Here is a 26,528-nt window from a genome sequence, read left to right on the forward strand (position 1 = left end):
AACAATTTTCCATCTGCAGACTTATTGATCATACCTCCAATCTTCACGTATTTCAAATCCTAGATTTTATATATAATTACTATTGGTGGCTGAGGATGCACCAGGATCTTCCTGTGAGACATTCGAGAGCTTTAATAACGCTGGAGAACCAATGCTGAGAAAGCTGATGTTCTGGTCAAGGCTAATAACTGGGTGCTGCCTTGCCTGTCTCTGAATTTACTCCACTCCTGTTCATTCTCCACTTATGTAATAAGCATTGATCATAATGACTGGGAAGAGGTTGCTGCCAATCGGTCACTATCGTGACAACGTGTGCATCAAACATCATCATTAGGGTGGCACGGTAGCACAGTGATTAGCACTGTTGCTTCACAGCACCAGGGTCCCGGGTTCGATTCCCGCTTGGGTCACTGCCTATGCAGTCTGAACGTTCTCCCCAAAAGACGTGCTTGTTAGGAGAATTGAGCTTTCACCTGAACAGGTGCCGGAGTGTGGCGACTTGGAGATTTTCACAGTAACTTCATTGCAGTGTTAATGTAAGCCTACTTTTGTCAATAAAGATTATTATTTTTTGTTTTATTGATGTTCTTGTAAAATATTGACCTGTTATATTTTCTTTGATAATTTACTTTCATAATGGAGGTGGCACCGTGAAGAATGTGTCAGTCAGTAAGGATTGTCAGTGAGGATTGATCAGCATTTTCTAATTGGAGATGTTAATCAGAGGAAGCGTTCAGGCACTGAATTGCAGAGTTTTTTACAAAAACAACTTAGGACTGAAGTAAAAATTCATAATTTTATTGTTCATCAGTTTCTTTGGGAGGTCTTAAATTGAAGGATAAGATCACAGATGATGCTTTTAAAAAGGGACCCTGCCATCACAAAAACCAACATATATCTTGAAGATTAAACTCCAGCCAGTTAACATTAGGAGGAAAGTAAATAATAATAATCTTTATTGTCACATAGGGACTTACATTAACACTGCAATGAAGTTACTGTGAAATGCCCCTCATCACCACATTTTGGTGCCTGTTCGGGTACACTGAGGGAGAATTCAGAATGTCCAAATTGCCTAACAGCACGTCTTTCGGGACTTGTGGAAGGAAACCGGCAGCCATCAAGCACCTATTTACTCTAATCCCATTTTCCAGCACTTAGTCCGTAGCCTTCCATGCAATGGCATTTCAAATGCTCATCTAAATACTTCTTAAATGTTGTGAAGTTTACATTCTCTACCACACTTTCAGACAGTGAGTTCCAGATTCCCACCACCCTCTGGGTGAAGACGTTTTTCTTCGCATCTCCTATAAACCTCCTGCCATTACCTGAAATCTATGCACCTGCTTATTGACCCCTCCGGTAAGGGGAAAGTTCCCTTCTATGCCCACTGGTTATTGACCCTTCCACTCAGAGGAAAGATTCCTTCCTATTCATCCCATCTATTCACCACTAATTCACTCAATAATTTTATATACCTCAATCAGGTTCCCCTCAGCCTTCTCTGCTCCAAGGAAAACAATCCCAGCCGATCCAGTCTCTCTTGCTTGCTGAAATACTCCAGCCCAGGCCATCCTGGTGAATCTACTCTGCATCCTCTCAATTGCAATCACTTCCTTCCAGAACTGCACACACTACTCCAGCTGTGGTTTAACCAGCATTTTTTACAGCCCCATCATAACCTCCCTGCTCTTATAGTCTATGCCTCAGTTAATAAAGGCAAGTATTCCATATTGCTTTTTAATCCCCCTATCTACCTGTCCTCCTGTCTTCAAGGACCGATGGATATGCCCACCAAGGTCCCTCTGATCCTCTAGGGTCCGACCATTAATTGTTTATTCTCTTGCCTTGTTTGCAGATTCTTTACCCAGCGCGAAACTGCAGGCTGACGGTGTGCTGTGTAAAACCTGACATTCCACAGGCCCCACTTTCCTGGAACAACATGAAGAATCTGTTTAAATCCACAAATACAAAGCTCCAGTTTTCTCCTGGAGTTGAGACAAATCAACTTTCAAAATGATGCAGACTTTCAGCCAATGAGGGAGATCCGGGCTGAGCCCCGCCCCTCATTCACTCCGATTGGTTGGGGGACCAGCTGCTCCCGCTCTGTTCTCCAGTCCCGCCCCCTACTCCAAATGGCCCGGAGCTGCCGTCAATCACTCCCAGGGCATGGTGGGCTGGAGCATGCGCAGTGCCTGGAGTAGCTCCGGTTGAGACGGTTGTGCGGAAATTCTCAGTCCGATCTGCTACCGCCGGGTAAGTCATGAGGGAGGGATTGAGGCGGCGGATGTGTCCGGCGGCTTCATAAAAACTCCGTTCAGGCTCCAAGCCCCGAATACGAAGCTCGGATACAGCAGCTGAACCGGCGAAAGCTGCTCGGGATTTTCCCCAACACAGGCCCGGGTGGACGAAGTGTGGGGCAGTGCGCATGCGCACGGATCGAGCGCCCCTGCGTTGCCCCGCCTCCCATTCATTCTGGTTGGTTGGAGGACCAGCCGCTCTCTTTCGGTCCCTCAGCCACGCCTCCTCTCCCTATTGGTCCGAACCTGCCGTCAATCAGTCCCCGGGCATTGTGAGCTGGAGCAAACCCTTCACCATCATTGTCAGCTCCCTGGTTTGCAGCTGCGGAGCTTCTCCCTCCCGGGAACAGGCCCAGGTTATCGGGCACCATCCTGCAGACACTGGAGGATGGTTCACATCAGAGGATGGGGGAGGGGGAAAAGAAATAAGAGCTTCCACTTTTTACTCAAATCAATGAGGACTCATCTCTGGCAAGGAAGGAAACCCTGGCAGGTGGGCGGGGAGGATTCACAAACACCCGCTGGAGGCCCCAAGCCCCCAATAGGACCCATTGGTTTTATTGTCAGTCTGCAGACAGGAGCTGGAGAACTGAACCCAGGCAGAGGAGAGGGAGGGAGAAACAGAGTGGAGGAAAGAAATGGTGCCGATGGTGAGATGGGTTTGGATTTCAGCCCAGGGAGGAAGGAGAGTGTGTGGGACGGGGATTTACAGCTTTGGGGGAACAAGAGAGGAAAAAATGTTCCAGAGAAACTAGAATTGCCTGTTGTACACTATTGTAAACTCCTTTTACAGGGGGTTAGAATTGGAGAAGTTACGCATCATAAACTTGTAGCGCACAAAGACTCCGTGAGACAAATAGAGTGAAGTCGATGAGGCTTTATTAAGCGTGTCTGTTCCCCCGCAGCTCAATAGTAGAATGGCCTGCGGGGGAGGACTCCGGCTTCTTATACTCCGCTTTCAGGACGGAGCTAGAGGTCAACGGCCAACCAGGACCCGGGATCTGTCAGCCAATGACATTAGGGCTTCCAGTCCCACATGACCCCTAATACATACTATCACAAAACTCAATCCTTGTCAAAAATGAACCCGGCGGGGTGATGCTTCGTATGGTGGTAAGGGTTTACAGGGCTGGTCCTGGGAGGAAAAAACAGTCACATGGCAATACAGTATTGTACAATTTTGTCCTGTTTCAACTATTTACAGAAGGTATCGGGAGAAAAGCAAAATGTTCTTGTGAAAAGTCCATACATTGATTTAGATCGACGCCACGAGTCGGTCGGGCGGTCTGGTCGTCCGTGTCGATCGCCGCGGCCCCGGTGGTGGTGGTGGTGCTTGTACCGGTGTTGTCGTCTCCGGGATCCTTACGGTTTCCGCTTGGGCTTTATTCTTGGTCGGGCCTGAGGGGAGGGGAACCGATCCTCCTGGGAAGTGGGAGGTCGCGGGGTGCGGCGGTGGCAGGAAGGGGGGGGTTGGGTGAATGGTGTCGGGGGGGTGTGTGTTGCCGGCGGGCGCCAGATCCCGCAGGGAGACCGTGTCCTGTCGGCCGTCGGGGTACTCCACGTAAGCGTACTGCGGGTTCGCGTGGAGGAGGTGAACCCTTTCGACCAACGGGTCCGCCTTATGTGCCCGCACATGCTTTTGGAGCAAGATGGGTCCTGGGGCCGCCAGCCAGGTCGGCAGCGACGTTCCAGAGGAGGACCTCCTAGGGAAGACAAGGAGACGCTCATGAGGCGTTTGATTAGTGCTCGCACATAATAGCGACCGGATGGAGTGGAGAGCGTCCGGGAGGACCTCCTGCCACCGTGAAACTGGGAGGTCCCTGGACCGTAGGGCCAGTAGGACGGTCTTCCAGACCGTGTCGTTCTCCCTCTCTACTTGCCCGTTCCCCCGGGGTTGTAGCTGGTCGTCCTGCTCGAGGCTATGCCCTTGCTGAGCAGGAACTGGCGCAGCTCGTCACTCATGAAAGAGGACCCCCTGTCGCTGTGGATATATGCGGGGCAACCGAACAGTGTGAAGATGGTGTTCAGGGCTTTAATGACTGTGGCCGCGGTCATGTCAGAGCAGGGAATGGCGAATGGGAAGCGGGAGTATTCGTCCACCACATTAAGAAAGTATGTGTTGCGGTCGGTGGAGGGGAGGGGCCCTTTGAAATCGAGACTAAGGCGTTCAAAGGGGCGGGAAGCCTTAATCAGGTGCGCACCATCCGGACTGAAAAATTGCGGTTTGCATTCCGCGCAGATGTGGCAGTCCCTTGTGACTGTACGGACATCCTCTAAAGAGTATGGGAGGTTGCGGGACTTGATAAAGTGGAAAAACCGAGTGACCCCCGGGTGGCAGAGGTCCTCGTGGAGGGTTTGGAGGCGGTTAATTTGTGCGTTGGCACATGTGCCGCAGGATAGGGCATCGGACGCCTCGTTCAGCTTTCCGGGACGATACAAAATCTCGTAGTTGAAGGTGGAGAGCTCGATCCTCCACCTTAAGATCTTGTCGTTTTTGATTTTGCCCCGCAGTGCATTATCGAACATGAAGGCTACCGACCGTTGGTCAGTGAGGAGAGTGAATCTCCTGCCGGCCAGGTAATGCCTCCAATGTCGCACAGCTTCCACTATGGCTTGGGCTTCCTTTTCCACTGAGGAGTGGCGGATTTCTGAGGCGTGGAGGGTCCGGGAGAAAAAGGCCACGGGTCTGCCCGCTTGGTTAAGGGTGGCTGCTAGAGCTACGTCTGAGGCGTCGCTCTCGACCTGGAAGGGGAGGGACTCATCGATGGCGCACATCGTGGCCTTTGCGATATCCGCTTTGATGCGGCTGAAGGCCTGGCAAGCCTCTGTCGACAGAGGGAAGGTAGTGGTCTGTATTAGGGGGCGGGCCTTGTCTGCGTACTGGGGGACCCACTGGGCGTAGTATGAAAAAAACCCCAGGGCTTTGGAGCAGTGCGCGAGGGGAAATTCCATGAGGGCGCGCATACGTTCGGGGTCGGGGCCTATTATCCCATTGCGCACTACGTAGCCCAGAATGGCTAGCCGATTGGTGCTAAAAACGCACTTGTCCTCGTTGTACGTGAGGTTCAAGGCTTTGGCAGTCTGGAGGAATTTTTGGAGGTTGGCGTCGTGGTCCTGCTGGTCGTGGCCGCAGATGGTTACATTGTCGAGATACGGGAACGTGGCCCGCAACCCATGTTGATCAACCATTCGGTCCATCTCCCGTTGGAAGACCGAGACCCCGTTTGTGACGCCAAATGGGACCCTTAGGAAATGGTATAATTGCCCGTCTGCCTCGAAGGCTGTGTACTTGCGGTCACTTGGGCGGATGGGGAGCTGATGGTAGGCGGACTTGAGGTCCACGGTGGAGAAGACTTTATATTGGGCAATCCGATTGACCATGTCGGATATGCGGGGGCGAGGGTACGTGTCTAGTTGCGTGTACCTGTTGATGGTCTGGCTATAGTCTATGACCATCCTTTGTTTCTCCCCTGTCTTCACTACTACCACCTGCGCTCTCCAGGGACTATTGCTGGCCTGGATTATGCCCTCCTTTGGTAGCCGCTGGACTTCGGACCGAATGAAGGTCCGGTCCTGGGCGCTGTACCGTCTGCTCCTAGTGGCGACGGGTTTGCAATCCGGGGTGAGGTTCGCAAACAAGGACGGGGGTTGCACCTTGAGGGTTGCGAGGCCGCAGATAGTGAGTGGGGGTATTGGGCCGCCGAATTTGAACGTAAGGCTCTGTAGATTGCATTGGAAATCTAATCCCAGTAAGGTGGGGGCGCAGAGTTGGGGAAGGACGTTTAGTTTGTAGTTTTTGAACTCCCTCCCCTGCACCGTTAGGGTAACTATGCAGAATCCTTGGATCTGTACGGAGTGGGATCCTGCAGCTAGGGAAATCTTTTGTGCGCTGGTATAGGTGGTCAAGGAACAGCGTCTTACCGTGTCGGGGTGGATAAAGCTCTCCGTGCTCCCGGAGTCGACTAGGCATGGTGTCTCGTGGCCGTTTATTAGCACCGTTGTCGTCGTCGTCTGGAGTGTCCGGGGCCGAGCTTGATCGAGCGTAATTGAAGCGAGACGTGGTTGTAGTAGTGGAGTGGGGTCCGTTGTTGCCGTCCAAGATGGCGTCGGGGATGATCAAAATGGCCGCCCCCATACATCGCAGATGGCGGCGGGGGTGGACAAAATGGCCGCCCCATACATCGCAGATGGTGGCGGGGGTGGACAAAATGGCCACCCCCACGCGTCGTAGAGGTTTGGGGTGGTCCAAGATGGCGGTGCCCTTCCTCCCCTCGTGGTGGCCGGGACCCAAAATGGCGGCGTCTGCAGGTCGCACATGGGGCGCTGGGGGGGTTGGGGAGCGTTAGGACCGCACGGGGCTCCCTCATCTCAGGGGACAGCGGTGGTCGGGACCCAAGTTGGTAGCGCCGGCGGGTCAGACGTGGGGCGCGGGGGGGGGTGTTAGGGGGGCGTTAGAGACGGCCAGAACTCCCTCTTCTCCGTGGGGAGTGGTGGTCGGGACCCAAAGTGGTAGCGCCGGCGGGTCATACATGGGGTGCGCGGGGGGGGGGGTTGGGGATCGTAAGCGGCGTGCAGGGCTCCCTGTTCTCCCGGGACCGCGGTGGTCGGGACCCAGAGCGGCTGCGCCTGCGGGTGGGGAGCGTAAACGGCTTGCAGGGCTCCCTGTTCTCCCGGGACAGCGGCGACCTCACGGGACCGGCACACAACCGCGAAATGGCCCTTTTTCCCGCAGCTCTTGCAGATCGCTGCGCGGGCCGGGCAGCGCTGCCGGGGGTGTTTCGCCTGGCCGCAGAAATAGCAGCGGGCGCCCCCGGTGCGACTTGGCGTTTGGACCGCGCAAGCCTGTGGGGTGTCCGGGGAGGGTGGGGGGTGGGTTTGTCGCGACGGGTACGTACGGAGCCCAATGGGCTGCTGCGCGGTCGGGGCCGTAGGCGCGGGTATTACGCGCGGCCACGTCTAGGGAGGCTGCTAGGGCCCGGGCCTCTGAGAGTCCTAGCGACTCTCTTTCTAGAAGTCTTTGGCGGATTTGGGAGGAATTCATACCTGCCACAAAAGCATTGCGCATTAACATGTCCGTGTGTTCATTTGCGTTCACCGAAGGGCAGCTGCAGGTTCGTCCCAAAATCAGCAGCGCGGCGTAGAATTCGTCCATCGATTCTCCGGGACCTTGCCGTCTCGTCGCGAGCTGGTAGCGAGCGTAGATTTGGTTAACTGGGCGGACATAGAGACTTTTCAGTGCTGCAAACGCCGTCTGGAAATCCTCCGAGTCTTCGATGAGGGAGAAGATCTCCGTGCTCACCCTCGAGTGCAGGACCTGTAGTTTTTGGTCTTCTGTGACCCGGCCGGTGGCCGTTCTGAGGTAGGCCTCGAAACAAGTCTGCCAGTGCTTGAAGGCTGCTGCCACGTTCACTGCGTGGGGGCTGATCCTCAGGCATTCCGGAATGATCCTGAGCTCCATAGTCCTTTTTTTTTTTAGGCACGCTTAATAAATTGTAGCGCACAAAGACTCCGTGAGACGAATAGAGTGAAGTCGATGAGGCTTTATTAAGCATGTCTGTTCCCCCGCAGCTCGATAGTGGAATGGCCTGCGGGTGAGGACTCCGGCTTCTTATACTCCGCCTTCAGGGCGGAGCTAGAGCTCAACGGCCAACCAGGACCCGGGATCCGTCAGCCAATGACATTAGGGCTTCCAGTCCCACATGACCCCTAATACATACTACCACAAAACTCAATCCAACAGAAAAGTTGATTTCTATCCTGCATTGACAGTGATGACTTTTGTAACATGAGATTACAGCTCTCAGGAAAGATTAAATGGAGAGGGGCCTTTTTTCTATTGAAAACAACCAATTAAGCGGTGGCCTGATAGAAATCTTTAAAATTATCAGTTCTTTAAAATTATCAGTACTTTTGAGAGGGGTCGATGTGAGAGAGTCCAAAATCAGTGACCATTAATAAACAACAAGTCATAATTACAAGATAGTTACGAATAAATCCAAGGGGGCAATTTGGACAAATTTTTTATCACATGTTCAGAATGTGCAACTCATTACCATGGGAAGGAGTTGAGGAAACTGCTGAGATGTTTTCAAAAGGAAACGGGACAAGCACATGAGAGAAAATGGAATCGAAAATCAGCTGAAAGGCTGAGATTTGATAGGTGTGACAGTCGGAGATGTATAAGACCATAAGACATAGGAGTGGCAGTAAGGGCATTCGGCCCATCGAGTCCACTCCATCATTCAATCATGGCTGATTTCAACTCCATTTACCCGCTCTCTCTCCATAGCCCTTAATTCCTCGAGAAATCAAGAATTTATCAACTTCTGTCTTAAAGACACTAACGTCCCGGCCTCCACCGCCCTCTGTGGCAATGAATTCCACAGACCCACCACTCTCTGGCTGAAGAAATTTCTCCTCATCTCTGTTCTAAAGTGACTCCCTTTTATTCTAAGGCTGTGCCCCCGGGTCCTAGTCTCCCCTGCTAATGGAAACAACTTCTCTACATCCACCCTATCTAAGCCATTCATTATCTTGTAAGTGTCTATTAGATCTCCCCTCAATCTCTTAAACTCCAATGAATATAATCCCAGGATCCTCAGACGTTCATCGTATGTTAGGCCTACCATTCCTGGGATCATCCGTGTGAATCTCCGCTGAACCCGCTCCAGTGCCAGTATGTCCTTCCTGAGGTGTGGGGCCCGAGTAAGGACAGCAGCAGAATCTGTGACAGAATGGCCTGTTTGTGTCTTATATATTCACAGTAATTCAATGTAATCTCCTTTTACAGAATATTTGCAGATGTAAACATCATGTCGAGATCTGACAGTCACTTGATTCATCAGGACCGGCCTTTCAACGTGGAAGGAGAAATGTTTGTCTGTTTTGTCTTTCGGGAAAAAATTCAAAAATCACTGTGATTGGAAAAGCACCGAGACACAGACATCAAAGTAATTTTCCACAGTTAGCTGGAACTGAGCTTTAACCAATCACACAGCATGAAATTAAATTGCAGCATTTACATCAGGGAGACACCGTACTCAGGCTTCAACTGATGATCCAAGTTGGAGAGACATAAGGACATTCGCACCAAAGGAATCAAGAAGCAGCAATTGGACATTCAGCCCCGTGAGCCTGTTCCACCATTTAATAACTTCACGGCTGATCTGACAGTGACCTCAAATCTGCATCCCACCTACACCTGGTAACCTGTCAATAACCATGGAGAAACCGTGGAAATGTGGGGACTGTGGGATGGGATGCTATTCTCCGTCTGAAATGCAAACTCATCGACGTATTCACACTGGGGAAAGGCCGTTCATCTGCTCTGTGTGTGGGAAGGGATTCACTCTGTCATCCCACCTCCTGACACACCAACTTGTTCATACTGATGAGAGACCGTTTAAATGTGCTGACTGTGAGAAGAGCTTTAAAAGCAGAAATTATTTACTGACACACCAACGCACTCACACTGGGGAGAGGCCGTTCACCTGCTCCGTGTGTGGGAAGGGATTCATTTGTGCATCTCACCTCCAGACACACCAACTTGTTCATACTGATCAGAGACCTTTTAAATGTGCTGACTGTGAGAAGAGCTTTAGAAGCAGAAATAATTTACTGACACATCAACGCACTCACACTGGGGAGATGCCATTCACCTGTCTGGAATGTGGGAAGGGATTTAATGATTTGTCAAACCTCCGGACTCACCATCAGGTTCACTCTGACCAGAGACCGTTTAAATGTGCTGACTGTGAGAAGAGCTATAAAAGCAGAAATAATTTACTGATACATCAACGCACTCACACTGGGGAGAGGCCATTCACCTGCTCCGCGTGTGGGAAGAGATTCACATGTTCATCCGACCTTGTGATAAACCAATTTGTTCACACTGATCAGAGACCTTTTAAATGTGCTGACTGTGAGAAGAGTTTTAAAAGTAAATTCATTTCACAGATGCATAAGACACACACATCTAGTCTCCTACACCCCGGAAAGCGAATGAACAAAGAGACAAAGGGATCTCTGCAAATCAATTCAAATGGTATCAAGTTTCACATACACGATTCCCATAGGTCATCCTATACCACTCCTGACCTAGTCAGACATTCTGATTGGCTCACTTCCAATCCCTTCCTCTGGCCCCTATTACCCAGCATCCTTTTCTCCCCCTATGGTGGACACACCTCCTCCTTGCTTTGCCATGCGGTCTGAAATCCTTTGTCTGTGAACTCACCAGAATGAGACTGGCCTATCTCTACATTACAGTAACTAATATCCCTAAAGTAACTATTTTATATCACATTCGTCATAACCACTGTGCTACTGTGTCACCCAAACGTGGGAGCGGTACTTGGGAGAGGCTGTTCAACCGCTCCGTGTGTGGGAGGAGATTCACTCAGTCAAACAACCTGAACAGACATCAGCAAGTTCACAGGCAACAGCAGGGTTTAGATTCAGCTGTTGTTGCTACTGTTAGTCACATCCAGGACTGAATGATGCCTGGATGTCTGTTTCCAGTGGGACTCCACAGTTTCCAGTATATATCAATGATTTAGACTTAAATGTATGCACCAGGATTACACAAAAGGTGCAGATATGTTTTAGACAATGAGGGAGAAAGCCATGGACTGGGTCAGGTGGACAGAAAAATGGTGAATGGAAATTTAGATACGGAGAGGTTCGAAACACACGACAGTTAATTCCCGATAAAAATAAGGTCACTGATTGGTGGGGAAGCTACAAATAATCCTTTTTAAAAAAAATAATAAATTCAGAGTACCCAGTTATTCTTATTTTTTTCCCAATTAAGGGGCAATTTAGCGTGGCCAATCCACCTAACCTGCACATCTTTAGGTGGTGGGGGTGAAACCCATGCAGACACGTGGAGAATGTGCAAACTCCACACGGACAGTGACCAAGGGCCAGGATTCAAACCCGGCTCCTCAGCGCTGTAGTCCCACTGCTCCACGTGCTGTCCTAGCTACAAATAATTCAAATAACTTTATTGAACAGTTCTCAAATGGAAAGGCACTTGCCCACATTAAAACTAAGGATCTGCAATTGACCTTTGATCAAGCAAGTCATATTTAGGGCAAGATTATAAACAGACGGCATTCATTTAAAGTGATTATAAAAAGAAGCAATGCTGAGCAAAGCTAGGAGAGTGGGCAAAGAAGTGGCAGATGGAATACAATGTGGAAAAGTGTGAGGTTATGGATTTTCGAAGCAGGCATAAACTATTTTCTAAATGGGGAAATGCTGAGGAAATCACAAGCACAAAGGGAATTAGAAGTCCTTGTTCAAGATTCTCTTCAGGTTAACGTGCAGGTTCAGTCGGCAGTTAGGAAGGCAAATGCAATGTATTCATGTCAAGAGGGCGAGAATACAAGTCCAGGGATGTAATTCTGAGGCTGTATAAGGATCTGATCAGACCCCATTTGGAATATTATGAGCAGTTTTGGGCCCCGTATCTAAGAAGGACGTGTTGGCCTTGGAAAAGGTCCAGAGGAGGTTTACAAGAATGATCCCTGGAATGAAGAATTTGTATGAGGAACGGTTGAGGACTCTGGGTCTGTACTTGTTGGAGTTTAGAAGGATATGGGGGAATCTTATTAAAACTTATGGGATACTGCAAGGCCTGGGTAGAGTGGACATGGAGAAGATGTTTCCACTAGTTGGAAAAAGTAGAAGCAGTGGACACAATCTCACACTAAAGGGCGATCCTTTAAAACAGAGTAAGAAGTCTTACAACACCAGGTTAAAGTCCAGCAGGTTTGTTTCGACTCACTAGCTTTAAGGGCACAGTTCCTTCCTCAGATGATGATGAGGAATTAAAACAGATGAGGAGGAATTTCTTCAGCCAGAGGGCGGTGAATCTGTGGAACTCTTTGCCACAGAATGCCGTGGAGGCCAAATCACTGAGAGTCTTTAAGATGGAGATAGATAGATTCTTGATTAATAAGCGGATCAGCGGTTATGGGGAGAAGGCAGAATGGAGATGAGAAAAATATCAGCCATGATTGAATGGCGGAGCCGATCCGATGGGCCTAATTCTGTTCCTATGTCATATGATGTGAAGAAAAACATTCTGTGCTGCGTGTGGGATCATGAATGCACTGCTCGAAAATGTGGTGGAGGCAGATTCAATTGATGCCTTGAAAAGAGAATTGGACAACTATCTGTTACTATCAGATCAGCCATGACCTTATTAAATGGTGGAGCAGACTGGGCTGAATAGCCAACTCCAGCTCCTTGCTCATCTATTCGTATCTTTTGAGGAGAAAAATATCTACAGAGTTCAGGGCCAATGACAGCGGATTGTGACTGTTGCAGAAAGTTGGCACAGGTACAATTTGTTGAGTGCCTTTGTTTTGTGCTGTCACCTTTCTATGCCTCTGTGTTATGAGGGAAATGCAGAGCACCAATGCAAGAGAGGCAGATTACTCCCTCGATATGGATTGGACTTGTTTATTGTCACGTGTACCGAGGTACAGTGAAAAGTATTATTCTGCGAGCAGCTCAAACAGATCATTTTGTAAATGAAAAGAAAGTAAACTAAAAAGAAAATACATAATATGGCAACACAAGGTGCACAATGTAAATATATAGACAAAGGCATTGAGTGAAGCATACAGGAGTGTAGTATTAATCAGGTCAGTCCAGAAAAGGGTCATTTAGGAGTCTGGTAATAGCGGGGAAGAAGCTGTTTTCAATCTGTTTGTGCGTGTTCTCAGACTTTTGTATCTCCTGCCCGATCGAAGAAGTTGGAAGAGTGAATAAGCCGGGTGAGAGGGGTCTTTAATTATGCTGCCCGCTTTCCCCAGGCAGCGGGAGGTGTGGATAGAGCCAGTGGATGGGAGGCAGGTTTGTGTGATGGACTGGGCTGTGTTCACTACTCTCTGACGTTTCTTGCGATCTTGGGCCGAGCAGTTGCCATACCAGGCTGTGATGCAGCCAGATAGGATGCTTTCTATGGTGCATCTGTAAAAGTTGGTAAGAGTCAGTGTGGACATGCCAAATTTCCTTAGTTTCCTGAAGAAGTATAGGCGCTGTTGTGCTTTCTTGGTGGTAGCGTCGATGTGCGAGGACCAGGACAGATTTTTGGTGATGGAAACCCTGTGCCCCAGTGCAGGAGAGGCTGGTTGTTGGGCAGTGTGAGCTGAACATACAGGGCTGGATAAAGATTAAGGCAGATGTCAAGACCCTTGGAGTGAAAACAAGTCTGGAGGGAGTGGGTCAAAAAACCTGGGGATTTGCATTTTGTATGAATCGTGAGTGACCCAGTCACAATTATGAACAGTAAACTAAATCTATCACTGGTTTGATGAGATGAGTCGATGGGCCGAGTGGCCTCCTTCTGCAATGTAAATTCTAAATTCTTTGATTTAACGTGTCCCAGGTGTTGTAAATACTGTACATACTGTAGATCAGTCTGCTTGCTGCCCATGTCTAAGTGATATCAGAATAATGTGCTTCTGTATTAAATAAAGTATCCAAAACTCTCATTGTGCTTCATGCCCAGCATCTTCCCTAACTGTGGATCTTCTGTTTTGCTAACTGGGAAATAGAATCTTCCTGTTTACTAATTGCTCTATGGCGGCTGTGTTACCCAGAATCCCCCACGCTGCAGAAAGTTCCCGATCAGTGAGTGTACGAGGCCAGTGCGCAGGTGCAGTGTGGGTGTGTGCTCTGAGCATGCTCAGTGTCAGTCATGGTGAGAGAGTGAGGAGGAGCTGGGTTGAACACAACAGTGAGCTGTATCCCTGTGAGAAGGGCATCTCCCAGTCTCTGTTTGACTCTCCTACAGCTTCCTATCATGGTTGAGTTGGACAAGGAACTCTCGTCATTTGAGCTGGAAAAGGCCATTGATTGCTGACCAAACAGCAAGGTGCCCAGCAAGGATGGAATTCCAGCTGAACTGCCCACACACGGAAAGTCCCATCGACTGTCACACCTTCCTGCCCTCCCCTTTTGGGCTGTGAGACTGGTCCACGGAACATGTGTGATGCAATAAAAACTGCAGTGACAGAGGAGACAGCATCAACTACAGGGACATCTCACTCCTTCGAGTCAGGGGAAGACCTTCACTTGGGTGATGTTTAAAAGATTCATCTACTTGCAGACTGAGTTTATCCAGAAGCACAGTGCGGTTTCTGTGCTGACAGATCTACAGTGAACATGATCTTCTCCACACACCAGCTACAAGGGAAGAAAACAATTGGGATTTGACCTAAAGCTTTTGTGCTGAGAAAGTGAAATGTTCTAATTACTGAGTGAAAGTAAACCTTTCAGTGCGAATCACAATTTACTGGTACAAATGGAAAAGGCACTAAAATGTTTCAATCTCTGAATATAAACTTCAGCCTTGAAGTTATGTTTCGGAGCTCACAAGCTGTGGAAAGCTTTGTGACTGTTTCCTCTTCCCTTTTGTAAACAAGCAGAGAAGTTAACCCTTTCCCCTGACAGCACGGCAATGATTTGAAATAACGACTTTGCCTTTTAAAGATTTGGGTTCATCCCATTTGTTGGGGTCATATTTCCGGCTGCGGGAATCATCGCGGGCGGGATGAAAATTTGCTGGAACATTTTTTAAATAATAATCTTTAGTCACAAGTAGGCTTACATTAACACAGCAATGAAGTTACTGTGAAAATCCCCTAGTCGCCACATTCCAGCGCCTGTCCGGGTACACAGAGGGAGAATTCAGAATGTCCAAATTACCGAACAGCACGTTTTTCGGGACTTGTGGGAGGAAACCGGAGCACCCGGAGGAAACCCATACAGACACGGTGAGAACATGCAGACTCCGCACAGACAATGACGCAAGCCGGGAATCGAACTTGGACCCTGGTACTGTGAAGCAACAGTGCTAACCACTGTGCTACCGGGCCGCCCCTTTACAGGTCCTTTACCTTGGGCGGGACTTTCCGGTCTGGGCTTAGGGAGTTTGGTAAGGTGGAGGAGTGCGACCGGAAAATCCCACCTGTTATCTTTCAAAATAAAATTCTTGGGAATGGGAAATGAGGGAGTTATCTCCGAGCTGATTGGAAATACCTGGACCTGTGTCTCTGTATGTCCTACTTGGAATAAAAGAGAAAAGTCACACCATCAAACGGGAATTGGAATAACTCAGCCTGGGTATAGTTCAATAGAACAGATCAATCTATCAGGGGGAGATGATGGGCTGGGGTAAAGTCACTGGGCTAGTCGGCCAGGACAATGCTCTGGGGACATGGGTTCAAACCCCATCATAGTCACTGGAGGAATTTAAATTCAGTTAATGGAAGCTGGTCTGAGTTACCATCTGGTTCAGTAATGATTCTGGTGTCCTTACCTGGTCTGGCCGAACCCTCAGTGAGGTGCTGGACTCTGAAATGGTCTTCAGGCAATTAGGAATGGCCACATCTCATGAAAAAAATACTTTAAAAAATAATCTGACATCCAGGTACATTCCAGTACATGAAAATAGTCAATCTCTGGTGATGTTTGTACCTTTCCCTCTGCACTTTTTAAACTACAATCTTCTACACTTCCTGGGTCGGTATCCCTCTATTCCCATCCTATTCATGTATTTGTCAAGATGCCCCTTAAATGTTACTATCGTCCATGCTTCCACCACCTCCTCCGACAGTGAGTTCAAGGCACCCACTACCCTCTGTGTAAAAAACTTGCCTCGAACATCAACTCTAATCCTTACCCCTTGCACCTTAAACCTATGCCCCTTAGAAATTGACCCCTCTACCCTGGGGAAAAGCCTCTGACTATCCACTCTGTCTATGCCCCTCATAATTTTGTAGATCTCTATCAGGTCGCCTCTCAACCCCCGTCATTCCAGTGAGAACAAACCGAGTTTATTCAACCACTCCTCATAGTTAATGCCCTCCATACCAGGCAACATTCTGGTAAATCTCTTCTGCACCCTCTCTAAAGCCTCCACATCCTTCTGGTAGTGTGGCGACCAGAATTGAACACTATACTCCAAGTGTGACCTAACTAAGGTTCTATACAGCTGCAACATGACTTGCTAATTCTTATACTCAATGCCCCGGCCTTCTTGACTACCTTCTCCACCTGTGTTGCCCCTTTCAGTGACCTGTGGACCTGTACACCTAGATCTCTTTGACTTTCAATACTCTTGAGGGTTCTACCATTCACTGTATATTCCCTACCTGCATTAGACCTTCCAAAATACATTGCCTCATATTTGTCTGGATTAAACTCCATCTGCCATCTCTCCGCCCAAGTCTCCAAACAATCTAAATCCTGCTGTAGCCTCTGACAGTCCTCATCGCTATCCGCAATTCCACCAACCTTTGTGTCGTCTGCAAACTTACTAATCAGACCAGTTACATTTTCCTCCAAATCATTTATATATACTACAAACAGCAAAGGTCCCAGCATTGATCCCTGCGGAACACCACTAGTCACACCCCTCAAATTAGAAAAGCATCCTTCCATTGCTACTCTCTGCCTTCTATGACCTAGCCAGTTCTGTATCCACCTTGCCAGCTCACCCCTGATCCCGTGTGACTTCACCTTCTGTACGAGTCTACCACGAGGGACCTTGTCAAAGGCCTTACTGAAGTCCATATAGACAACATCCACTGCCCTACCTGCAGGGTAGGTCATCTTTGTGACCTCTTCGAAAAACTCAACAAGTTAGTGAGACACGACATCCCCTTCACAAAACCATGCTGCCTCTCACTAATATGTCCATTTGCTTCCAAATGGGAGTAGATCCTGCCTCGAAGAATTCTCTCCAGTAATTTCCCTACCACTGACGTAAGGCTCACCGGCCTGTAGTTCCCTGGATTATCCTTGCTACCCTTCTTAAACAGAGGAACATCATTGGCTATTCTCCAGACCTCCGGGATATCACCTGAAGACAGTGAGGATCCAAAGATCTCTGTCAAGGCCTCAGCAATTTCCTCTCTAGCCTCCTTCAGTATTCTGGTGTAGATCCCATCAGGCCCTGGGGACTTATCTGCCGTAATATTTTTCAAGACACCCAACACATCATCTTTTTGGATCTCAATGTGACTCAGGCTATCTACACACCCTTCTCCAGACTCAACATCCACCAATTCCTTCTCTTTGGTGAATACTGATGCAAAGTATTCATTTAGTACCTCGCCCATTTCCTCTGGCTCCACACATAGACTCCCTTGCCAATCCTTCAGTGGGCCAACCCTTTCCCTGGCTACCCTGCTGTTTATGTATGTGGAAAAAGCCTTGGGATTTTCCTTAACCCTATTTTCCAATGACTTTTCGTGACCCCTTCTAGCCCTCCTGACTCCTTGCTTAAGTGCTGAGTGAATCGCTTCCCACACACAGAGCAGTTGAACGGCCTCTCTCCAGTGTGACTGTGCTGGTGAATCAGCAGATCCATTTTGCCTTTGAAGCTCTTCTCACAGGCGGAACATTTAAAAGGTCTTGTGTCAGAGTGAACACGTTGGTGTGAAGTGAGGTGGGTAGACTGAGTGAATCCCTTCCCACACACAAGGTAGGTGAATGGTCTCTCCCAAGTGTGACCACGCTAGAAATAGCCCTTTAGTTCCAAAGGTGAAGTGGGGTTACGGGGAGAGAGAAGGGAAAGTGTGCCTGGGTGGGGTGTTCTTTTGTAGGGTTGGTGCAAACTCAATGGGCCGAATGGCCTCCTTCTGCACTGGAGGGATTCTATGATGCTGCAGACTTGTTGAGTTAATCTGGCATTTTCAGTTTTAATTCTAAATTACACACATTTTTAATTCATTAATTATATTTATTGAACCACTATACCATCAACTCCCAGGAGCAGTGTGTTGATGTTTCAGTTATTCTGGCCTTGGGTGACTGTGGAGTTTGCACATTCTCCCCGTGTCTGTGTGGGTCCCCTCCGGGTGTTGCAGTTTTCTCCCACAGTCCAAAGATGTGCAGGTTCGGTGGATTGGCCACACTAAATTGCCCCTTCGTGTCCAAAGGTTAGGCGGGGTTACGGGGATAGGGTGGAGGCATGGGCTTAGGTAGGGGGCCGGTTCCGAAGGCCGGTGCAAACTCGATGGGTCGAATGGCCTCCTTATGCACTGTAAATTCTATGATTCTGTAGGATTTTCTCTTTCAATCTGATCCGCTGGGTGTGTCTGGTGGCATTTTCCTGACGGTAGCACAATGGGTCGCACAGTTGCTTCACAGTGTCAGGGTTCCGAGTTCAATTCCCACTTGGGTCACTGTCTGTGCGGAGTCTGCACGTTCTCTCAGTGTCTGCATGGGTTACCTCCAGCTGCTCCGGTTTCCTCCCACAAGTCCCAAAAGACGTGCTTGTTAGGTGAATTGGACATTCTGAATTCTCCCTCTGTGTACCCGAACAGGCACCGGAGTGTGGTAACTAGGGGCTTTTCACAGTAACTTCATTGCAGTGTTAATGCAAGCCTACTTGTGACAATAATAAACATTATATGTTTGTGTATTTTAGGCAACAGGTGGAACCTCCTTGGTTCTCCCTGTTGTCCCCTCAGATATTCCATCTGTTTTTGGTTAATGTGTCTGAAGTCTGAGTTCTTCCAGTCCGTCTCCAATTCTCCTTCCTGTCTCGGGTATATTGGTCTAGGTAGCTTGGTGTTGCGATTTGTGTTGTTTAGTTGTCTGTCTGTCTGTCTCCAGCAGGTATTGTTGTCTCTCGATAATGACTGTGCTGCTACCCTTGCTTCTAGTCTTCTGAACATATCGGTGTTGGATCCAAGCTCCCGGATTGTCTGTCTTTCTCTCCGGGTAAGATTCTGTTTGTCTCTTGTATTTCACTGTGACAGGGCAGAGACCTGATTGAAGGGATTCAAACATGGGAGTTCTGGGAAAGATGGGCAAGGATTTGGGCGTGACAACATGTTCAAAGTGTTTGGAGAGGAGAGGGAAGTTGAAGATGGGGCAGTAATTTATAAGTATGGCAGGTCAAGGGTTTGTTTTATTGAGGAGGGGTTGATGATGACAGATTTGAAAGACAGAGGGACAGTACCAGAAGAGAGAGAAATGTTGACAATATCCATGGACACAGGGTAGTTGGCTGATCAGTAGCTCAGTGGGAATAAGGTCGATGGAGCGGGAGCTGGGTCGCATGGACAAGATGAGCTCTGAGAGGGCATGAGGGGAGATGGGAGAGAAACTAGAGAAAGATGTGGGTTCAGGGCTCGGGAAAGGATTAAATTTAGAGACAGTTTGGTCCGGTGGGCTCGTGGGAGGGAGGGAAGCAGCAGAGGCAGCTGATCGGATTTACTCAATCTCAGTCACAAAGATGCTCCACAAGCGCCTCACACTTCTTGTTGGAGGTGAGGATGGAAGAGACAGGGAAGAGCGAGAGTACTTCAAAAGAATCTAACTTTTGTCAGAGAGGTATTTAACACAAATCAACTTTATTTGACTTTTAGCCCCTGTAAATGGGCTGGAGTTTGTTATCAGCAGAAAGAGACCCAAATGAACATGGTTCAGTCCTGAATGTGAGGAACAGCAAAATCCAATCACTGTGGTTCCTTATGGCCACGTTGGTGTCTCAGCAGGTTGGATGACTGAGTGAATCCCTTCCCACACTGAGAGCAGGTGAATGGCCTCTCCCCAGTGTGAATTCGCTGGTGACTCAGCAGGGCAGATGACTGAGTGAATCCCTTCCCACACTTGGAGCAGGTGAATGGCCTCTCCCCAGTGTGAATTCGCTGGTGACTCAGCAGGGCAGATGACTGAGTGAATCCCTTCCCACACTTGGAGCAGGTGAATGGTCTCTCCCCAGTGTGAATTCGCTGATGTTCAGTGAGCTGAGTTGATCGCCTGAACCCAGTCCCGCAGTGAGAGCACCTAAACGGTCTCTCGTCAGTGTGAACATGTTGATGGCGCATCAATTCCCCAGAACCTTTATAGAACTTCCCGCAGTCTGAACATTGGAACGGTCTCTCATCAGTGTGAACTCGCTGGTGTGTCTGCAGGGCGGATGAGTGACTGAATCCCTTCCCACACTGAGAGCACGTGAATGGTCTCTCTCCAGCGTGAATACGTTGATGTTTCTGCAGGGTTGATGAATCACTGAATCCCTTCCCACACATGGAGCAGCTGAATGGCCTCTTCCCAGTGTGAACTCGCTGGTGTCTCCGCAGGTTGGCTGAAAAAGTAAATCCCTTCCCACACTTGGAGCAGGTGAATGGCCTCTCCCCAGTGTGAATACGTTGGTGTTTCCGCAGGGCGGATGACTCAGTGAATCCCTTCCCACACTTGGAGCAGGCGAATGGTCTCTCCCCACTGTGACTGCGTCGATGAGTTTCCAACTTGGATGGGGAAGTGAATCCTTTCCCACAGTCTGCACATTTCCACGGTTTCTTGTCAGTGTGACTGCATTTGTGGCTTGTGAGGCCTGATGATCGAGCAAATCCTCGTCCACACACACAACACGTGTACGGTTTCTCCCCACTGTGGACGATGCTTTTTCCTTCCATGTTCAAAGTACGATGATATTCAGGATATGATAAATTGAGGACTCTGTCAGATCCTGATGTGATGCTTGGTTTGAGTTTCCGGACCTTGAAGCCTCCCCTTCGAACACGCTGTGAAACTGATTGAAAACAATAAATAGGGAGTGAGAGAGAACCCACAGAAACACAAAGGCAGGTTGTAAAATTGAGCTGAATGAATCTGGTCATTTGTGGGGCCGGCACTGGGAAAAAGTGACCATGAAAACTGCTGGATTGTTGTAAAAACACAACTGGCCTCTTTGGGAGGAGCGAGAAAGAGGTGAAGAGGGATTTTGTATATCTACAAGACATATTAAGAGAGTAGATCTGAGCTTCATCAAGAGTAATATTAATACTGAAACTATGCTTCTGGTGGCACAGTGATTAGCACTGCTGCCACACAGCACCAGGGACGCGGGTTCAATTCCGGCCTTGGTGACTGTCTGTGTGGAGTTTGCACTTTCTCCCTGTGTCTGCGTGGGTTTCCACCCGGTGCTCAGGTTTCCTCCAACAGTCCAAAGAAGAGAAGGTAGGTGGATTGGCCTTGATAAATTGCCCCTTAGTGTCCAGGGATGTGCAGATAAGGTGGGGCTATGGGGTTACAGGGACAGTGCAGGGGTGTGGGCCTAGGCAGGGTGCCCTTTCAGAGGATAGGTGCAGAGTCGATGGGCTGAATGGCCCCCTTCTGCACTGTAGGAATTTTATGGTTCTAATTATATATTATGAATCTTTATAAAGCTCTTGTCACCACTCTTCATTGGATTGGATTTGTTTATTGTAACGTGTACCAAGGTGAAAAGTATTTTTCTGCGAGCAACTCTACAGATCATTAAGTACAGGAAAAGAAAAGAAAATACATAACAGGCAACTCAAGGTATACAATGTAACTACATCGACACCGGCATCGGGTGAAGCACACGGGGGTGTAGCGTTAATCAGGTCAGTTCATAAGAGGGTCGTTTAGGAGTCTGGTAACGGCGGGGAAGAAGCTGTTTTCGACAATGTTCAAGCGTGTTCATCTTCAGGAAGAATGTGAAGGTTCTTGAGAAGGTGCAGAGGAGATTCACCAGAATGGTTCCAATAAAGGAGGTTGAGGGGAGATTTGATTCAGGTCCACAAGATTATGCCAGGTTTCCATCAGGTGGACTAAGAAACTCTGTTTCTAGTCACTGATCGTACAAGCAGTCGGGACACAGATTTAAAGTTTTGGGTAAAGCCTGGATTGAACAATATAAGATCCTGAGGGGTCTTGACAGGGTGGATGTGGAGAGTAGAGGATGTAGAATCTGGAACAAGGGGGTCACTGTTGCAAAATAAGGGGTCACCTATTTCAGATGGGGATAAGGATTTTTTTTTCTCTTGAGGGTTGCAAGACAGGGATTGGCACAGTGGTTAGCACTGCTGCCTCACAGCACCAGGGACTCAGATTCAATACCGACCCTGGGTGACTGTGTGGAGTTTGCACGTTCTCCCCATGTCTGTGTGGGTTTCCTCTGGGTGCTCCAGTTTCCTCACACAGTTCAAAGATGTGCAAGCTCGGTGGATCGGCCATGCTAAATTGCCCCTTTGTCTCCAAGGATGTGCACGTTGGGTGGGGTTATGAGGATGGAGTGGGTGGGATGGGGGGTGGCCTGGGTGGAGTGCTCTTTCAGAGGGTTGGTGCAGACCTGATGGGCCGAATGGGCTCCTTCTGCACTGTAGGGATTCTATGACTTTGGAACTTCCGTCCTTCAAATGCAGTGGAAGTAGTGTCCTTGAATATTTTTTGAAAAATAAATTGAAGTGCCCAATTCATTTTTTCCAATTATTGGGCAATTTGGCGTGACCAATCCACCCAACCTGCACATCTTTGGGTTGTGGGGGTGAAACCCATTCAAACACGGGGAGAATGTGCAAACTCCACACAGACAGAGACCCAGAGCCTTGATCGAACCTTGGACCTCGGCGCCGTGAGGCAGCAGTGCTAACCACTACACCACCGTGCTGCTCGGTCTTTGAATATTTTTAAGGCAGAGATGGATAGATTCTTGATAAGCAAGAGGGTGAAAGGTATCGGGGTCGGCAGGAATGTGGAGGGAGGTTAACATTTTTGAATGATGGAGCAGGCTCAAGGGGCCGACTCCGGGTTTGTATGTAAGGAGCAGGCTCAAGGGGCCGACTCCTAGTTTGTGTGTAAGGAGCAGGCTCGAGGGTCCGACTCCCAGTTTGTGTGTAAGGAGCAGGCTCAAGGGGCCGACTCCTAGTTTGTGTGTAAGGAGCAGGCTCAAGGGGCCGACTCCTAGTTTGTATGTAAGGAGCAGGCTCAAGGGGCCGACTCCTAGTTTGTGTGTAAGGAGCAGGCTCAAGGGGCCGACTCCTAGTTTGTGTGTAAGGAGCAGGCTCGAGGGTCCGACTCCTAGGTTGTGTGTAAGGAGCAGGCTCGAGGGGCCGGCTCCTAGTTGTGTGTAAGGAGCAGGCTCGAGGGGCCGACTCCCAGTTTGTGTGTAAGGAGCAGGCTCGAGGGTCTGACTCCTAGTTTGTGTGTAAGGAGCAGGCTCAAGGGGCCAGCTCCTAGTTTGTGTGTAAGGAGCAGGCTCGAGCGGCCGACTCCTAGTTTGTGTGCAAGGAGCAGGCTCGAGGGGCCGGCTCCTAGTTTGTGTGTCAGGAGCAGGCTCGAGGGGCCGGCTCCTAGTTTGTATGTAAGGAGCAGACGTGAGGGGCCGGCTCCTAGTTTGTGTGTAGGCTCGAGGGGCCGACTCCTGGTTTGTATGTAACGAGCAATCTCGAGGGGCCGACTCCTGGTTTGTGTGTAAGGAGCAGGCTCGAGCGGCCGACTCCTGGTTTGTATGTAACGAGCAATCTCGAGGGGCCGACTCCTAGTTTGTGTGTAAGGAGCAGGCTCGAGGGCCGACTCCTAGTTTGTGTGTAAGGAGCAGTCTCGAGGGGCCGACTCCTAGTTTGTGTGTAAGGAGCAGGCTTGAGGGGCTGACTCCTGGGTTGTGTGTAAGGAGCAGGCTCGAGCAGCCGACTCCTAGTATGTATGTAACGAGCAATCTCGAGGCGCCGACTCCTAGTTTGTATGTAAGGAGCAGGCTCGAGGGGCCAACTATTTTTTTCAGAGACCCAAAAATTGTTTTTACTGTCCTAATGATTTTCCAGAGATCCAGGCATGAATCTCACCAAGGCTGAAGGTAAAATTTTAATTAATTGAAAGTCTACTGATGACCATGATGGCACTGCGAGCCTGGACAGGATGCCAACTCTCCCGGATTGACTGACTGGAGTCTCCAGGATTTGATTTTATTCATTTGTGGGAGTCACTGGCTGGGCCAACATTTATTGCCCATCTCTAATTTCCCTAGAAATGAGTGGCTTGCTCGGCCAATTGTCGATTGTTATAAAGACCCATCTGGTTCACTCATGTCCTTCAGTGAAGGAAATCTTCTATCCTTACCTGGTCTGGCCTACGTGTGATTCCAGATCCACAGTTAACTGGCTGACTCTTAAAATGCTCTCTGAGATGCACTCAGTTCAAGGGCAATTAGTGTTGGGCAGTGAATGCTGGCCCAGCCAGCGACACCCACATACCGTGAATGAATAGAAAAGAAAATCTGCCATCCTTACCTGGTCTGGCCGACATGAACATAGAGTGCAGAAGGAGGCCATTCGGCCCATCGGGTCTGCACCGACCCACTTAAGCCCTCACTTCTACCCTATCCCCGTAACCCAATAACCCCTCCTAACCTTTTTGGACACTAAGGGCAATTTAGCATAGATTATCATAGAATTTACAGTGCAGAAGGAGGCCATTCGGCCCATCGAGTCTGCACCGGCTCTTAGAAAGAGCACCCTACCCAAGGTCAACACCTCCACCCTATCCCCATAACCCAGTAACACGGGGAGGATGTGCAGACTCCGTACACACAGTGACCCAGCCGGGAATCGAACCTGGGACCCTGGCGCTGTGAAGCCACAGTGCTGGCCACTTGGTGCTGCTGTGTTGCCCAATCCATTCTTTTATTTCCTCTAGACCCAACTAACCTAACGCACCCTCGGATGACCTCCCACATTCAACCTCCCTGTAATATTGAGTGAATCCAAAACTCTTGCTTATTCACACCAAGACGTGGTCACCCATCACCCCTGGCTCACTGACCTATAAAATTTCCCGTTAAAGAAGCACCTTTTCCTCCAGAGTTGTGTCTCCCTATCTCTGTCATCTCATGCAGCCGCCGAGATGTTTGCTCTCATCTAATTCTGGACGCAGACTGAGATAGACAATTGTTAATCAGGAAGGGAATCAAGGTTATGGGGATAAGACGGGAAAGTGGAGTTGAGGAGATCAGATCAGCCACGATTTCATGCAATGGCAGGGCAGACTCAATGGGCCGAATGGCCTACTTCTGCTCTGCATCTTACATCTTATGGTCATGAGCATTTACAATATTAATCACTCTATGAATGGTGGCTGTTCTTTCAGTTGCCTGATAGCCAAGCTCTGGAAATTCTTCCTTCAACCTCCGCTGCTCACTCCTTTACTTGCCTATTTTAAAACCTACCTTGTACAAGCTTTTGTCCACCTGCTCTGATATCTCCCTGTGTGGCTCAGTGTCAAATGTTGCTTTGAATTGGGCGACACCTCGATGCCTTAGAAAGAAAAATGGATCAAATTGAAGCATGTTTCTCTCTTTCAAATCCTCGACATGTTGCATAATTACTCTTGGTGGCTGAGGGTGCACCAGGATGTCCCTCGCCACCTGAACCAGTGTCGCCTCTGCGTCCACATGAATCCAGCTCTGAGAACAGAAAGGTCCCAAAGGAGACTCTCCCCTGGCCACCGGGACCGAGGCCCCGCCCACACTATTGCGTCACATAACGGCGCATGCGCTTCACTCCCCACTGATTAGTGGCGGCCAGTGACCTGGGCCTGTTCATGGGGAAAAGCCTCGGCGTTCCAAACCCGGGGCCTCCGGTTCTTATTGAGGTTGTGAGACCTGCACTGGGTGTTTATGAAGCCTCCGCTCCCTCTCCAACCCCACTCCCGGCTCCATTCCTCCCTCCGGCCCACCGACTCTCACCCGTTCAGAAAATGGTCTCCCGCACGCACAGGGCCCCGAGCAAAGTGACACTACGCATGCTCCACATACAGCCCAGCATTGCGCCTGCGCAGCTCGCTCCTGTGGAGTGAATAGCGTACTTGCACACCCGAAGTGAATGCTGGGTATGTCAGCGCCATTGAACCGTGAAACTGCAGAGAAAATACATTTGTTACCCAACTGAGATGAATTGCTTTTCAAAAATTTCAGACTCATTGTTGTGAATAGATGATCGCTTATATATATATTTTTGAATGTTTCTAATTAAGGGGCAATTTAGAGTGTCCAATTCACCTACCCTACACATTTACTTGGGACGTAGGGTGTAAACCCATGCAGACATGGGTGTGACCCGCGGCCGGATTGAACACAGATTCTCGGAACCGTGAGACTGCAGTGCTGACTTCTATGCGGAGCTAAGCCGCACATGCGGCGGTTCCCGCTAAAACGGACTTTTGGGCTCTCCAGAGGAGCCCCAACGGAAATTTTTCGACGACTTCCAGTGTGGGAAGGTGATAGCAAGGTCCACCCCCCATAGTATATGGATTGGACCAGGAGCGGAGGAGTCAAAAAAGCGTTTTTGGAGCAGCGAAAAATGCAAGGGAGAAAAAACAAGATGGCGGCGGGCAGAGATCAAGTAGCAGGGGTGCAGGAGCAGCTGGAGTTTCTCAAATGCTGATTTGAGG

At 49.2% G+C, this 26,528-nt stretch overlaps 2 protein-coding genes across 3 annotated transcripts in view; one reads left to right on the forward strand and one right to left on the reverse strand.

The window, feature by feature from the left end:
- The window catches only part of LOC140418761 (uncharacterized), a 44,637-nt gene extending 18,768 nt beyond the window's left edge, over positions 1–25,869 (reverse strand). The window contains exons 1-3 of one of the 2 annotated variants that reach the window (XM_072502363.1): positions 25,825–25,869; positions 24,371–25,393; positions 18,043–20,868 (exon numbers count right to left, since the gene is read on the reverse strand). In XM_072502363.1, the coding sequence (XP_072358464.1) occupies positions 19,790–20,868; positions 24,371–24,392 (1,101 nt within the window). In that variant the 5' untranslated portion in view covers positions 24,393–25,393; positions 25,825–25,869 and the 3' untranslated portion in view covers positions 18,043–19,789. The other variant, XM_072502365.1, reaches the window with a different exon arrangement.
- On the forward strand, positions 1,863–13,807 carry LOC140418762 (uncharacterized). Its single transcript, XM_072502366.1, has 2 exons — positions 1,863–2,256; positions 9,091–13,807. Exon 2 carries the CDS (start codon positions 9,522–9,524, stop codon positions 10,512–10,514), a length of 993 nt encoding a protein of 330 aa, XP_072358467.1. The 5' UTR covers positions 1,863–2,256; positions 9,091–9,521; the 3' UTR covers positions 10,515–13,807.
- Positions 25,870–26,528: the final 659 nt, after the last annotated feature.

Source organism: Scyliorhinus torazame, chromosome 5 (assembly GCF_047496885.1).
Source record: "Scyliorhinus torazame isolate Kashiwa2021f chromosome 5, sScyTor2.1, whole genome shotgun sequence".
NCBI classification, from domain to species: Eukaryota; Metazoa; Chordata; class Chondrichthyes; order Carcharhiniformes; family Scyliorhinidae; genus Scyliorhinus; species Scyliorhinus torazame.